Source organism: Dermacentor silvarum, chromosome 1 (genome assembly GCF_013339745.2).
Source record: "Dermacentor silvarum isolate Dsil-2018 chromosome 1, BIME_Dsil_1.4, whole genome shotgun sequence".
In the NCBI taxonomy this organism is placed as follows: Eukaryota; Metazoa; Arthropoda; class Arachnida; order Ixodida; family Ixodidae; genus Dermacentor; species Dermacentor silvarum.
This window is the reverse complement of record NC_051154.1, coordinates 221,345,949-221,359,176: the sequence shown is the minus strand read 5'-3', so window position 1 is coordinate 221,359,176 and position 13,228 is coordinate 221,345,949. Positions and strand designations below refer to the sequence as shown.

At 45.3% G+C, this 13,228-nt stretch overlaps 1 protein-coding gene across 1 annotated transcript; it reads right to left on the bottom strand.

Annotated features, from left to right (window-relative positions):
- Positions 1-2,960: 2,960 nt before the first annotated feature.
- On the bottom strand, positions 2,961-11,038 carry LOC119436793 (antimicrobial peptide microplusin). The gene is made up of 6 exons (XM_037703784.2): positions 10,873-11,038; positions 9,304-9,362; positions 8,245-8,334; positions 6,227-6,253; positions 4,759-5,153; positions 2,961-3,087 (listed from the first exon to the last, which is right to left on the bottom strand). Exons 1-5 carry the CDS (start codon positions 10,946-10,948, stop codon positions 4,947-4,949), a joined length of 459 nt encoding a protein of 152 aa, XP_037559712.1. The 5' UTR covers positions 10,949-11,038; the 3' UTR covers positions 2,961-3,087; positions 4,759-4,946.
- Between the last annotated feature and the right edge of the window lie 2,190 nt (positions 11,039-13,228).

Here is a 13,228-nt window from a genome sequence, read left to right as displayed (position 1 = left end):
GCGTCGCGAAGATCCAGCCGTTCCATCCAGCCGCTGGGGACGTCAAGGCGTTCATCGACGAGGCAATGCGCAAGTACGACAGGAACAGACCGTTTCTACTCGTCGGCGATTTCAACGTCGACGTTGCAGACAGAAGTAAGGACTGGTTGATGCAACACATGGCAATCAGATATGGAATCAGATGCATATCGTTAGCTCACCCGAAACCAACCACCATCAGCGGAACTTGCATCGATGTAGTGTTTGCCAACTTTACGTTAGCACCCATACAAGAACCACTTTCCCTGCTTTTCACTGATCACAAAGCGGTGATAATGAAGGGACCACGTATACCAACAGTACAATAAACGTTTGATGTTTAATATATACACGGTGTTTCACACTCTTTATATGATGCACTGGGCGAATTTCACGGAGGAGTTTCACGGTTTACCGATGATTCCTTCCGGAGCTTCGCCCCACTCATCATCATTCACCCCGTGGATATGCTGTAATTGTTTTTTTCCTTTTTATATCGGAAGCAATATCAATGATGCCTCTGACGTACTACACGTAAATGGGCAAATGAATACGTATATTGCGAAAGCCAGTGATAGAGTCTGCGTATTGTAGAACCCACTTCTCTGCCTGCCTAGAAGTCTCAGTGTTACGGCAATAGTATTTTGCTCCCTGTTTCTCCTTCCAGCGCAGTTCTGCATTGCTGGTAGTGTCGTTAGTAAACGGGTGCTTATTCGTTGTTTTTTCTGGTCAGTCCCGACACCTTATAGGGCTCCGTTAAGCTGTTATTAAGTGCCCAGCATATTCTGCTTCTGCGCTGGATGGGCACATTTGGAATGAACACGGTGTAATATTTTTTACCGCAAGTACGGTTTTGTTTTTCTCGGGCTCTCCCGCATACTTCCGGTTCACGGAAACGATGTCATCCGCCTAATGGCTCAACACATAACGCGCCGGCGGACACGTACATGTAATATACAGCGACAGATGCGCCGGTCACCGGCTGTCTTTTGCACGGAATTAGACAACGAAACTACAAACGCTAACTAAATATCCTCGCTGAAAGTAAATGCGGGCTGTTTAACGCACATTTCCATTAATTAAAACACATTGGTTTCTTTAATTCTTTCTCCTGTTTTAAACACTAATAGTGTTTTTCGCTCGTTCTCGTACTCAGACTTTATCCGCTAAAGGCAGTTGCTCTCGCACAACCAAGTTAATTGTCGGGTGTTAGATACGGCCCGCCGAGCGCCTGCTGCCACTGCTTGGTGCTGTTGTGCCTGACGGTCCTTCTGGACAAAGGTTGCTTCACCAGCGAGCGTGCAGCTTTGGAATGCCATCCAATCTTCGTCGTTTTTTTCGACGCCACAGAACTGGCGACGAAAGCAGAGTCACCTCAAGATAATTGACAAGCAATTATGTGCCGTGTCTTCGTCTGTTCGTTGACCCAGAGCTGACGATCGAGTTCTTGGACAGAAATTACAATGGGTCATCGGCCATATTCGTCTCTAAACGACAACGCACGGCGTTGTGGGCTTCACTCGAAGCACCAGCGGTCGCCTGTACCGCAACAAGGCCCGGTGCAGACCTTTGACAGGCAGACAAAAAAATGTCACAGTTTCGCCCTAAGGGCGAAGCAATGAATACGATAGCAAACAGCGTGTCATACAGCGGCTAGCAATATGAATTGTAGTAAACATGAGCTGATTAAGTAAGCAGGTGTGCTGCGGCGTAAGTAGACCGACATGAAGAGAGACTCGATGACCACGAGAAGGCGCGTGTGAAACTGAAAAGCGCTTCCCGTGGGCAGCGCGTGCGAAGGGACACACCTGTAACTGCGTCGACTCGTGCGTTGGAAAATGTTATTACTAACTGATTGAACAATGAGCGCGCACAAACAAACATGAATAGATCACACTGAATTGATTGCATGGCAGCAAGCACATATATACGCCGGCAGCGGGCTAAGGTAGGTATCGCTTCAACAGAAACTGAGCGGAGGCGAAGCCCGTGTGAGATAAGAGACGGTGCGGACGAGCGGCGAGCGCGGTTGTTGGCAGCACCTCCGGCGCTGGGCTTCCTTGCTTGCGGTGGGAGAGATAAGAGGGGGGGGGGGCGGTTGTTGGAACTCCGGCGCTGGCTTTCCGCTTCCTTGCTTGCGCGTGGGAGATAGCGCGCGTCCCCGCACGCTTCCGCTCGGGCATACGGCGCGCGGCGTAGATTTTATCTATAGGGAACCTCACGGCGACGGCGACGGCGACGACGACGGCGACGGCAGAAATCCGGTAGAAGTGTCCATATAATTGCTATGGTAATAAAAAGCAATTCCTGAGACTTTTCAAGCCGGCGCACGTTTGGCACGTTTGTGCGCCGGCTTGAAATTAATTTTTCTTCTTCGCCTAATACCGGCAAAAATGCAAAATAAACCAAGTTAATTGTTCCTTCGCCAGGCGTCGGCACTCTTCAGCATGCCACATGATCTCTGGACGGAGAGAGTGGGAGGTTTCCGGACGCCGACCTAGCAGAGGGAACTACCGGGCGGCCTGGAGGAAACTTCCAACCTCGGAAATCCAACAGGCGTCACCTAGCAATTTTAGACGCTCGTGTTGCCACGCGAGAGCCTTGTGGCGAATGAATGTTTAGATGTTGCGGTCGATGGTGGCGCTGTGTCACGTTTCTTTGTCTCCTGGGGTTACGGTTGGCGGGCACGTTTGGCACCGAAATGTACTCTTTATCCATGTCTAATACACATTTCAATGCCACATATGACATTAAAATTAGTATTAGGTACTCGAAAAACGATGTGTGAATACTTTCACTGTCCCTAATATAGCACTCAGTGACCACAGCTTCTGCGATAACATAGTTTGGTCCAGAAATCAAATATCCGTATTTTTTTATTATCGTCATCTCGACATGTATTAGACCAGAAACGTACTGCACGGAAAACAAGCTCAAATGTCTGCTCGTTTGAACAATAAAAATATTTATTTTGACCTCAGTACAGTATATCGTTGCTTTCAGTTCTTGAGAAAACTTGTCACTTTCCATGACGCACACGCCGGCATTGAATACTTTTGCGAGTCTGAACTGAAAGAAAAAAAAGAAAGAAATATTCATAAACATGCCTAAGCAAAATTTCTAAATGTACGAGCTGAGAACGCTTTGTACAATAACCTGAATCGCCTGTTAAATTAGGTCGAATGCTTTCATGACCTGATGCTGCGCTGCTCTGAGGGACGCCGTCATAGAAGTCCCGGTTTAATTTCGGACTATCTGGGGTGCTTTTAACGTGCATTCAGAGCACAGGTGTTTTTGCATTTCGGCCCCATAAAAATGCCACGACAAGGAATCGAGCTCACGACCTCATGCTCAGCAGCACCATAGCCACTGAGCCACCGTGGCGTGCCCGAGTCCACTGCTAACGGTGACTCCATTACAAATTGAGCAGGTGTGCAATGAGGCTAATGTTAGGGCAGTGTGCTTCCTTCATGCCTAATGAAACTAATAAAAGTGTTCCTTTATTGCTCCCCTGACACTTAAGCTTTGAGAGGTGGCTTCATTTTCCAGTGCATGATCTACAGCTCATGCTTAACCCTTAGTAAAGTGAGTAACGCGAAAGTAGGTCTGGACCTATTCTGACTACTCGGCCCAAGCCAAATCCTATAAGCTGCTGGTTAACTTCTCACCCTCAGCGAGTTGTGCTACTGCTTCACCTCTTCCCGACTTTATGTGCACATTGCTTGGCTCTCCTCCATGTAGAATCAATAACAAGGGCAAGTACTATAGTCCCAATGCTTGTATGTCTTTAACTTTATTGATGTATCATTTTACACAGTTCTCAGTCTACAAATTTTATGTTCTCCGGAATAGTTCTCTGAGGAAAACTAAAGGAGAGATAACTGTGGGTTTTATTGCAGACAGCTGGACTAAGATACTACTCGTACTGCATGGGCAGCATCTCATGCGCGTGTCTGCGCATTCACAACCTCTTATCCATATTTATTATAGTGAATCGTTTGTTTACGCCGTCCTGCGTTACAAGGTAGCCGAAAACCGGGAAGAGTCCTGGTTAACTTATCAGTCGTTTTTCTTTCCCTGTCACTAGTTAAAATTAATTAAATTATGGGGTTTTACGTGCCAAAACCAGTTCTGATTATGAGGCACGCCGTAGTGGGGGACTCCGGAAATTTGGACTACCTGGGGTTCTTTAACGGGCACCTAAATCTAAGTACACGGGTGTTTTCACATTTCGCCCCCATCGAAATGCGGCCGCCGTGGCCCTGTCAATAGTTAACGCCGAGCAGCAAGACGTGGCTTTCTCGCTGCACTGAATGCACTGAAAACCGACGCTGCCCTCTTTAGCAAGCTTTTTATTTTCGAATGCAAGTTTTTCAAGCATTATGTAAGTCAGCCTATACAAGCTTAAGAAAAATAGTGCCTTGCATTAAGTGCAAGGGCTTATTTTCTCTGCTTTCCATTTTTCGATCTCTCCTTACTGCTCTCCCATTCCAGAGTAGCCAGCCGGATGTTTGTCTTTCGGTTAACCTGCCCGCCTTTCGCGTTTAATTTCTCTGTCTGTCTCCCTAGTTTCTTATCTGAAAGCCGTCTCTCGCATAGCTAGCTTTCCCACTTTGTTCCCGCCTCATTCTTCCGTCCAATATCACCTTGAATCAGCTAATACAAAGTATATCTGAGGTGCCCAAAATATTATTTCGAATTAACACGCCCAACCCACGTCTAAAGAAAGAGTATACGTACATTTTCCAGTCCTCCCGTTCGTCGGTCGAACTTGTTACCAGAGGCCGTAAGCACCCGGACCGTAAGCACCAGCGCCGTAAACACCAGCTCCGTAAACACCAGCGCCATAAGCACCAGCGCCGTAAGCACCAGCGCCGTAGGCTCCGAGGCCGACAGCCCTTGCGCCGAACGCCCTTGCACCAAACGCCCTATGCTCCGAAACCCTTCGCGCCCCAGAAATACGGCCTGGGAGCCAGGAAGCCTGGGCCAGCGGCTGCGACTGGTAGTGCTGCCGACGGCAAGGCCGCAGCCGGCAAAGCTGCTTGAACCGGCAAAGCTACGGCGGGCGACCCCACGAGTGCGGCGGCAGCGGAGCAGCGAAGAGACAGGCTCCGCAAAAGTGTCTTTTCTGGCCGCTGCGTGGCAGGTAACATAACGGTAAGCGTTTTTCCATCAAGCGAGGTATGTTAATGGCACTATATGCACCAAGAAACGGAGTCTGCGCACCGTTTTAGTGGGAAGATGCAGATGACTGAAGTTAGCTTGATGTCTATTAAGCCTTTTTTCTGTCTTTCTTGGCATTATTCATCGCAGACTACGTAACCTTTATTTAAAAAAAAACGTTGCTGCGAACATGACTGTTACTTTCGTGTTCTTTCCATTTGCTCTGTCTCAATTCTGTTTGCACTAGAAACCAGACGTGATCGCTTGTGTCAGCGAGTTGAGCGTTCGTCGTTCTCTTCTACACATATCAAAAGCATTTTATTTTTTTTTTCATGTACACCTTTTATTTCTTAGTTTCATAAAGTTCGTAACTTTCCAAGTGCCAGGATTTAAGCAACATAACAGTTTTACGGCAATTGCTTTGCAAGCAGATTCTTATTGCTATTTGTGATTTTAGGATGATGTGGTGACCTCTACTAAGTTTGGCTAGCCAGCACGGCGGACGATAAAAGTGTAATTTAATCAGAAGAAAATGATTGCTGTACAATACTGTTGGCCCGGGTATCTTATAAATATCATGGTCTCCCCAGACAAAATTATACCTTAAGGCCATATTGTCCCGCTGCTGCTGCTAGTGTGCTAGAAATGCTGCGCCGAGACAAGACGCTGTAGTAAAGTCAATTAATGGTAAATGCACTACGTGAGTCCTTATGATCCTAAGTAAATAAATAAATGACAACGGTCACTTCTTGCTGTAGCAACAGGAAGGTTTCATTGAGAAACTGTGTACTAGTCACGAGAGGGTCATTTCAGCTGCTGCTAGCATCGTCATTGCATTAGCTGGCAAACCTAAAATAAAGCAAATTTCGCGTTTACAATTATGATATTGCACTGAAACATACTTCATGCAAGAGAAGACTGAAATAGGCAGAGTAAAAGTGGATACAAGGTAATCAAAATATTGCTCAAAGTTCTACTGTACCTTTTATTCTTTTTTATCTCGTCAAAAAAGCTTCAGCGTCAAATAGCGTCAAATACCACTTACCGTAAATAGTGCCGTGAGCGCCCGGTCCTGAAACGAGAGGCCAAAAAGAATTCCGTAGGGTTTCGGCATTTGACCCGTTGGGTCTCTCTTTGAACAAATATAAAAGATGAGGAGTGCAGCATCAAAAAAGGGCGCATGCACGCGGAGAGAAGATTCAGCCCGAGAATCAGTGGCAAGATGCCGCCAAAGATGAACTCAAAGCTAAATAAGTGTGTGAGAAGAGTCGGTATGGGTAAGAATCAAGGTGAGAAACATAGCAAAGTGCTAAAAATAGTGACCTCATATATTAATAGGGCATGGCTATACATGACCGGCAAGCAAAAATCAGAGATTTCAGGACGGAGTTGCTCCGGTTCCCATCGCTTCTATGGCACAGTATCTGCCAAATTTAGGTATACTCTATGTTACACACGACAGCCCCTTGCTCTTAGCGAAAAATTCAAGCTAAGCTGCAGTTTAGAATGAAGATAGTAACCTGTACTTGTCCACGTTGAACCTATCTTGGGCGCGAACGAGCAAGAGAGAAAAGTAGAATTTGTTATCGTTGGGCACCTTCAGTCATGCAGTATCATTATGATCTCTGCCTTTATTTGCCGCCTTTCTTTCCGTAATTGTCAGCATCTGAATGGAAAACAAGTATGACATGGGCTGTGTCATAAAGTTAGCCATAGGTGATTACTAGAGACCGGATTTTAGGCAAATGCCTTTTTTGTTCCTTGCGCTCATATCGCCCAATTTTGATATATGAGCATGAATTAGAGGTTAAGAATGGCTTTTATAGTGTTTTATAGTGCCTATGAATGCCTATTTTGGTGTTTGTGCCTAAATGCCTATAAATGCCTATTTTCAATATCGGAGCATATATGAACACTATTTAGCCTCAAGTTTCGCTTTCGAGTGCAGTTAGAGACCATTATGCATGTTACCGGGCAACATTGACTGTTCGGAACTCTATAGGGTTCATCCTAGTCATCTAGTTAAACCAACTTTCGGAAAACAACCCCTAGCAGCAGAAAATGGGACGCGCCGCGGTTGGCGAATGCGAGACCTCGGACAGCCGTCAGGGGAAAGGAGAGTAAAGAGCAAAAGAAGAAAGAAAAATGTGATGTGCACGCGGCTTTTGTTTTGTTTGTAATTTACTTTTTGAGGTGTTCACTGCCGTCGAGCGTTCCTCCTCAGCGTACAAGATCATTCTCAGTGACAAGAGGAACAATTTTGAATCCAAAAATTTGGAGATGGTGGTAGTTTGCTATTGTTTCCACAATATTCACAGTGGTTCTTAGACTACGTTCCGCGTGTTTTCCAACAGATTTCTTCAAACACGTGCACTTCAAATGGGCGGAAGTGTATTTGGCAGTGTTGTGGCGTTTTGCCTGTACAATTCCGATAATGTCATTGTATATGAGAAAATTGCCAGAGTTGTACCTAACAGTCCTCATGTAAGAACATGTCAATTTCTTAATGAATTGTAGTCTCTCTTGCATTTATTATTTGTCTTTTTTGTTATGTCTTAATTAAATTGCGTGAGGCAGGCACAAAGTAGTACTTTTTTAATCAGTACTCCCAGCTTTCAAGTATTCTTTTTCAATCTTGTTTCACTTTATGCAACGCTCGAGTACAGTGGCCATTGAACATGAATATGAACAGTGTGCTTGTTGAATTACGCCAAATGATGGTCATTAGTCCAGCAGTTTTATGGGACAATTGCACGGCTATGTTCAACTGTTGGCGCCTTTGTGCCATAATAAACAATAACATTTCTTGTTTTTCTGTCGTAGATTCAGGTCGCGCACGTCTTCGTTTGAAATTATTTGCATTTATGTAAAAATTTATTGTGCCTATATTTACGACGTTGAAGGCCTAAAACGTTGCTTTGCCTGCCTATTTTTGACGCCTAAAACGCGCTTCTTTAATGCCTAAAGATCCGGCCTCTAGTGATTACTAGTGCCGCACATGTTTTTAAATTGGCTTTAGAAGCTTCTGCCTCATGCTGAAACTCCAAGAGCCAGTCATCTCACCGTGCTCACAAAGGTGCACAGCTTCTTGACGGCGCATACGTCGTCCGTGCAGCCGAGGTTGTTGACGGCGAGGTCCAGGCGGTCATTGAACTGCGAATAGAGTAAGGGTAAGAGTAAAACACAGAGCTTAAACAGAGCAACACTAAACAGGTTGGACTGGTGAAGTGTCCTTTTTTTTTCATCCTTTCAAGCTTTAATTTCGCATTCAGTGGCAAAGGGATTATTATTCTGGAAAAAAACACGAAAGCCGAATCGCAGAAGCGTACGCATTTGGGCTGGTTGGTTCATGACTTGAGCCGAAACAACTAAAAATAACAGGACGTGAAAAAAGGCTGTTGTCTGTCCCTTTCTCGCGTCCTGTTATTTTGCACTGTTTCCACTCACAAACCAAATCCCCCCCCACCCCCCTTTATTTTAATGCTCACGGGAACTTCAGCGCCCGTAAGTCTGTAGAACCTAAATAACTACATGCTAGTATTAGTTGGTTTTGGCGCAGAAACTCGCTAGGTTGGTTCCTTCATTATGCAATACATTCCTTCTTATAGATGGACAAAAAGAAGCTTTGAAAAAAGTAGGCGTTGTCAAAATCCGTGACATCACAGAAAGCTGATGCGCGAACATCAGGGTGGCGTCGTTACGTATTTCTTTTGTCGCAATTTGCGTTTCTTCTGGCTTACCAAGCACCCTCTCGGTGTAAGTGACAATTTAGCTATCGCAGGGAAGGATATTTACTAATCTAGGCTTAATATTGCTATTTAGTGTCGCTCTAAACGAGCTTTGGGTAAACATGGAAGCGCGGAGCAGCCATGGCATTCGAGATTCGAAGAAGGCTAGTCGGATGATGCAACGGTGGGAGGGCTAATTTAGTAGAATGAACACTGCATTTACTGTCCTGAAGCCACCGTGGAGGGCTAATAAAATTCCCTGGTTCTTTCCACCTTCTCCTCCCCTCCTCATGGTTGTAACACGCGTAATCACATGGAGGGGCACGGATGCGAAATGTTATGTTGTTCAATTAGCGAGAGAAGAGATAAAGGAATTGTCCGCCCCAGCACTTACCTCTCCGGCTTGGTCCCGCACGCAAGCCGCCTGTTCCTTGACTTGGTCCTCGGACGCAACTGCGTCCAGAAAAGAGAAAGTTAACACACATCGAAGAGTGGCATTTTTGGATGGAAACTTCTCACGCTTAAGTCATAATGTTTACGTGGATCGCTTGCATAACTTGACTGAGATAGATGTTCTGGAATCTTCTGGAGGAAAATTCGCTTTTAGGCTGTATGACACAGTGCTGCACATTCAAACAAGACTGATACATACACGGGAAGTAGAGACCTGAAGTGATAGACAGGGGTCGAACAAAGGACATCTCTGAAACTCTGTTGAGCTGTACATTGCGGCAGTTTCGTACGTCTTCACGTGGGTGCATACATATAACTGCTTCGTGTTCCTTCCACTTTAAAGCGAAGCTTTCTTTGCGAACCGCTCCCGGACTTAATAAAATCAGTCTTAATAAAAATCAGTCTTAATAAAAAACTTACTTGCCCGATGGTGGGCGCCAACCTCGTTCCCCCTGAACAGCAGCCCGATGCTCCATTAGCCACAGTCGCACGTATGCCTCTAGCTTGCCAACGACAACTAGCTATTTGAGATGATCGCTGCGTGGGTCACTTTGCATACCACGGGTGCACGAGAGCACATGCGCGTGCGCCAGCTTCCTTTACGCCAAAGACGTAGGAATTAAATGGGCAAATGTAGAGCATTTATTTAACCACTTCCACGAAAGCTTCGCTTCACATACATTCCAAAATGTGCGTTGGGTCTGCATATTGTTTTCTTCTATTTTTATATCTTTTTATATCGTTCTTTGTTGTTTTTTTTCTGTCAGAGTAATTCCCATGACTGCCACCTGCTCCATTTGACCTGCGTCTCTTTTTTTTACCGTTAATATTTCGTATCTGCGGCAAGCGGGTGATCGGCTGTGGGGCTTTCTCCATGTCTGCAAAGGAGTTTATTGAAGAATATAAGCATGCCTTACACTATTTCAATGAGGCTCTCGCCAAGCGAGAGTGACTGCGCCTTGCCCTCAACAAGCTTCCACGCGCCGTAAGAAGTAGGCGCAATTCCTAAAAAAATACAAATCGAAGTCTCCCGCTTAAAGCATGAAAAACAAGAAGGAAAAGAAAGAACACTATTTGCAGCACGAAAAGCAGTAAAACTCGATCATTAACTTCGACTTAATCACTCGGCTCAGATATCACGTGACCTCTGACACTGCGACACGGCACGCTTTGCAGAAATACCCAGGGAAAGCATACCGAGTAGGCAATGCTTGACTGGTGGGATCTATAGCCCGTGCTTGTACGCTATTTTCCGGGAGTGGACACACTACTTGACTAAGTTGACTAGTACAGAAATGCATACTAAAAGGGAAAGGGCTTGTGATAGCAATTCAGACAGATCAGAGGATTTTCAGCAATATCCTCGTGTTCTTGCATATGCTCGAAAGCATGCGCAGGAACTGCAAGGAGATGCAGCTTGAAAGCCGCGATGTTCGGCAAGCATCATTGCCGTGTGCTCAATTACAAGCAGAAAGCAACAACACACTTTCCTCCAGAGCACACTACTCACAGCATATGGCTGATTGACGAGCTGATGTGAGCACTGCCGAGCTGACGAAGAGAGTGCATGCGAGAAGGAGCTTCATGTTGAGCGTCGAGGTTAGCACTAGCGGGGATGGCCTGCAATGTTTAAGATGCGTCGAGCTCTCGAGTTGTGGACAGGCCACCCAGTTGGGGAAACCATATATACACTCGCGGTGGTAAGGAGATAAACGAGAGAAGGATAAGTGAATCTTCCCGGATCTGATAACTATGGCAGAGAGGAGGGCGATGTTCCTGCAGCATGATCTATATGGTCGTTCACTGCCTACTTATGGCCTTCTTACCTTACCCAGCCCGCCTATCTTTATGGTCTGTGCAGTTATGGGACGCCGCCGACAGCTTCCGGACATGTGCAGGCAGCAGCGGCAAGAGCAGCCTGTCTTGTAGCGATAAAGGAACATGCGGTTTCACACCATTCGCACCCTCCCTTAGTAGTGCACTCTGTTCCCTTTAAGAGCCGTACACGCAGACAAGCAAGCTCTAGTATTCTGGCAACAAACGTCGCCATAAAGTCGCAACGAATGCTGCGCGAGAAGGGTGCAAGCTCTCGGTGTTTGACAGCGCCAAGCTCCTCTACGTCGGGATACTTACCTTCTCGCGCTCTTAAGTTCTGCCAGTATTCGCACTTGAATTGTGCGGCGAGTGGCTCACCTTTGTTTTCTCACTCGCTCCCCCCCCAACATTGCGGTTCGCCACAATTGCCTTATGGCGCTGTTGATCCGCCGGCGTTGTTGTCGCGTCCGTCGCAAGTTCATTGGCACCTGTACAAGACCCGGGAGCTATAAACGAACCGAACGTAAAGCAACCCGGCAGCTTAGAAGATTTTTTCTTCCAGGCACAATAATCGTGCTTTAAAGAACCCCGATAATTCTGCACATCACAGATGCTGAGATGGCACAAAGATATGAATGAGCAGCTGAGGCGCTTTCTCTCGGAAAACGCAAATTACGTGCACTAATGAAGGGAGTGAAAGCATTACATGATGGGGGACGTGGTGCGCGTGATGAAAAAATATTTCTCTAATTTGTAAACTAAAGCATACAAGCCCGTATCTCGTAAGAAAAAGAACCAATCAAGCGTACGCATATACCAGGTGTTTCTGCGAATATCTTAGCTAAGTTTTAAAAATAGCCTGTGACTGACAACACAATTCTAGTCCTTGAGATGGTCTACTCGAAGAGGTGGGCATTACTTGCATGAGAAATAAAAATGCATAATTGACTAAATAAAAAATTAATAAGTTTTTAACCAATTACCTTACGGCACATATTGAAATTTACAAATTGTAGCCGGTGAGGCTGCAAGAAATATTCACTTCAAAATGTTTTGGTGGATGACATCATTTTCGAGATATGCACCATCAAACTTGCAATAAAAAGGCACTGTCGTTCCACTTACTTTTTTAACAAAATGCAGTTTTATTAACTTCGGTAGTGTAGAAACTTGGGCAAAAACAGCGCAATGTGTGTGTCGTTTATCTCTGTTTATTTAGTGTTAATGGTGCTCTTAAGGAATTTCAACAGTTTTATGCATTGAAACACAAAAGTAACTGGACCTAGAATATATTTCTTCGCAAAGTTCAGGTATTAATATCTCAAAACGGGTGTCACCTCTAAAATTGGTTCCTATGAATCCGCCTCCTGACCTCCCTGGCTACAATTTGTAAATTGCCATATGCACCGTAAGGTAATTAGTTAAAAACTTAATTTGGGACTTTTTGTTAATTACTCGATTACGCTTTTTCAACTTTTCATGCAAATAACGCCTATTTGAGCAATGCAGCTCTAGGATTCAAATTGTACTATCTGCCAAACGTGGTTTAAAGCCTTCGCAGAAACACCCGGCATACATGATGCTGGTTACGAGTTGTGAAATAGAAACCCAATATAAGAAGAGAAATAATCAAATGGCTAATAGCTTTAACGTCCCAAAGCAATACGCTGCCTGTAAAAGACGCCGTTGCAGATTATTTTTGCTCCTTGATTATGTTTTGTTTAATTGTATCGAAAGAGATGTTGGCGTCTCTTTGCATCGGTACTTTTGTTCCAACCTCCGACCACCAACCTCCGACCGTCAACCATAGACTGAGCACAAAAACGTGCGAAAGATTCAAAAGAAGGTATGACCTTTAAAAGACGTCATGGCGTTTTTACGACGTCGTTGTTGACAGTAACGCCGTCAATGTTTACGACCTTGTTTTCTGCCAACAGCCCGATTCATGGCGGATCATCCATTCCGACTATGTGTTATGTTTAAGGCTTATCATCATCATTGCCATACACGCCTCATTTTTGTCATCGACGCCGTTTTGAATGAATTCTAGG

Excerpts from the sequence above, each read along its gene's own strand:
- LOC119436793 (XM_037703784.2), bottom strand. The coding sequence starts at position 10,948 with ATGAAGCTCCTTCTCGCATGCACTCTCTTCGTCAGCTCGGCAGTGCTC. Across the intron at positions 8,335-9,303 it reads TGCGGGACCAAGCCGGAGAG|TTCAATGACCGCCTGGACCT; the intron begins GTAAGTGCTGGG and ends CTCTATTCGCAG. Across the intron at positions 5,154-6,226 it reads CGCTCACGGCACTATTTACG|CGGCCAGAAAAGACACTTTT; the intron begins GTAAGTGGTATT and ends CCTGCCACGCAG.